The 2,083-nt window shown below is 39.8% G+C and overlaps 1 protein-coding gene across 1 annotated transcript in view; it reads left to right on the plus strand.

The window, feature by feature from the left end:
- The window catches only part of LOC106956695 (protocadherin alpha-8-like), a 22,522-nt gene extending 20,810 nt beyond the window's left edge, over positions 1 to 1,712 (plus strand). The window contains exons 4-5 of the mRNA XM_015047696.1: positions 398 to 535; positions 1,698 to 1,712. Coding sequence (XP_014903182.1) covers positions 398 to 535; positions 1,698 to 1,712 — 153 coding nt within the window. The remainder of the gene's footprint in view (positions 1 to 397; positions 536 to 1,697) is intronic.
- The last annotated feature ends 371 nt before the right edge of the window (positions 1,713 to 2,083 follow it).

Genomic DNA, 2,083 nt, shown 5'->3' on the forward strand with positions numbered 1-2,083 from the left:
TATATATATATATATATATATATATACTGTAATGATTTATCTTTCCTTTTTGCCTTATTGTGCAATAAAGATAAACGACAACAGGGGGCGCTGTTGCCCTTTATATATTGAACTGAATACTGAATTCCGTCCCTTTTCACACGTGATGATGTTTTCTTGGGCTTTGGCACAAAGCGACGAAGAAGCATAGAGGGTACACTACGGCATATGAGCTTTGCTGAGGACTGTTTGAAAAGAAAGCGACATAGCTTTCGTTTTTTGCTGGATCTACAGTGGAGGATTTATTCGTTTATTTTTTTCTTCCGGTCGGATTATGAATTCAATTCAAGATATTCCTGTGTTGACATTCACATTATTTATTCTCCTTGGCTGCGGATGGATTTCGGTGTCCGGGCAGTTCTCTTACTCCATATCGGAAGAGGTAAATCCGGGAACCTCAGTGGGAAATATCGCCAAAGATCTAAACCTCGGCGTGCACGAGTTGGAAGCTCGCATGTTTCAAATTGTTAATGGAGCAAAGAAAAAGCACTTCGAGGTAAATCTCAAGACAGGTGTTCTCTTTGTCAACGACAGAATAGACAGAGAGGAGCTCTGTGCAAAGGCAAAGAAATGCACAGTGAGCGTCGAAGCTGTAATTAATTCTCCTTTGAAGCTTTATCGTTTAGAGATAAATGTTATAGACGTTAACGACAATTTTCCATCTTTCACTAGTAATTCTCAAAATATTGAAATAGCAGAAAGCACGCTGCCTGGGACTAAATTTCTGGTTTTGTCAGCTTATGATGCAGATGTAGGACAAAATGATATCAGCACATACAAGCTGAGTACAAATGATCATTTCTCCTTATCGGTGAACAAAGGAGAGAAAGTGTCTGCTGAGCTCATTCTACAAAAACCTTTAGACCGAGAGAAGCAGTCTGTTATTAGTCTGACGCTGACTGCTGTGGATGGAGGAACACCAGTAAAATCCGGAACATCACAGTTAATAATACATGTTTTAGACAATAACGATAACGTGCCAATATTTGCCCAACCTTTATACAAATCAAGTATTACCGAAAATTCGCCACTTGGTACGTCGGTGATCACAGTTATAGCGACAGACGACGATGAAGGGCCAAACGGAGCGATTTCCTACTCACTTAGCAGCAAAGACCAAGACCACATTTTAGACATCTTTCAAATTGATGAACATACAGGTTTAATAACTGTGAAAGGAAACATCAACTATGAAGAGCACCCGGTTTTTGAGATACGCGTTCAGGCCAGTGACAGAGGGTATCCTCCTATGACCTCACAATGCAAGGTGCTGATAGAAGTGAACGATTTAAATGATAATGCTCCCGAAATATCTGTAACCACTCTGATTGACACCGTTAAAGAAGACACAAAATTGGGAACAGCTATTGCACTTGTCTCAGTCGTAGATAAAGATGGGGGTAAAAACGGAGTAATTCACTGCAACGTTAAAAATAAAACCCCATTCAAGTTAGAAACGAATTATAAAAATTATTACTCTTTGGTGGTGGACAGCCAGCTGGACCGAGAGGCCGATTCATATTACAATGTGACCATCATTGCTTCAGATGACGGAAAACCCACTCTGACGAGCACAAAGGATTTTACAGTTTTTGTGTCCGATGTGAATGACAACTACCCACAGTTTTCAGACTCTGTGTTCAATGTTTATTTAAAAGAGAACGCTCCAGTAGGGACTGTTTTAAAAAGAGTATCTGCATTAGATGCGGACATTGATCAGAATGCTCAAGTGAGTTTTTCAGTTGCTGAAAGTAATGGCAACATGCAGCTGTCGTCTATGGTAAATATTAATTCAGAGACTGGAGACATTATAAGTTTACAGTCGTTTAACTTTGAGGAGTTAAAGACGTTTCAATTTAAAGTTCAGGCTACAGACTCTGGTGTTCCTCCGCTCAGCAGCAACGTGACTGTTAATGTTTTAATCCTCGATGAAAATGATAATAATCCAACTATTTTAGCTCCTTATTCTGAGCACGGCTCTGTTAACAGTGAGACCATCCCTTATTCTGCTGAAGCTGGATACTTTGTAGCAAAGATCAGGGCT

This window comes from Poecilia latipinna, unplaced genomic scaffold (genome assembly GCF_001443285.1).
Source record: "Poecilia latipinna isolate Pla-1442-1.1 unplaced genomic scaffold, P_latipinna-1.0 Scaffold840, whole genome shotgun sequence".
Classification (NCBI taxonomy): Eukaryota; Metazoa; Chordata; class Actinopteri; order Cyprinodontiformes; family Poeciliidae; genus Poecilia; species Poecilia latipinna.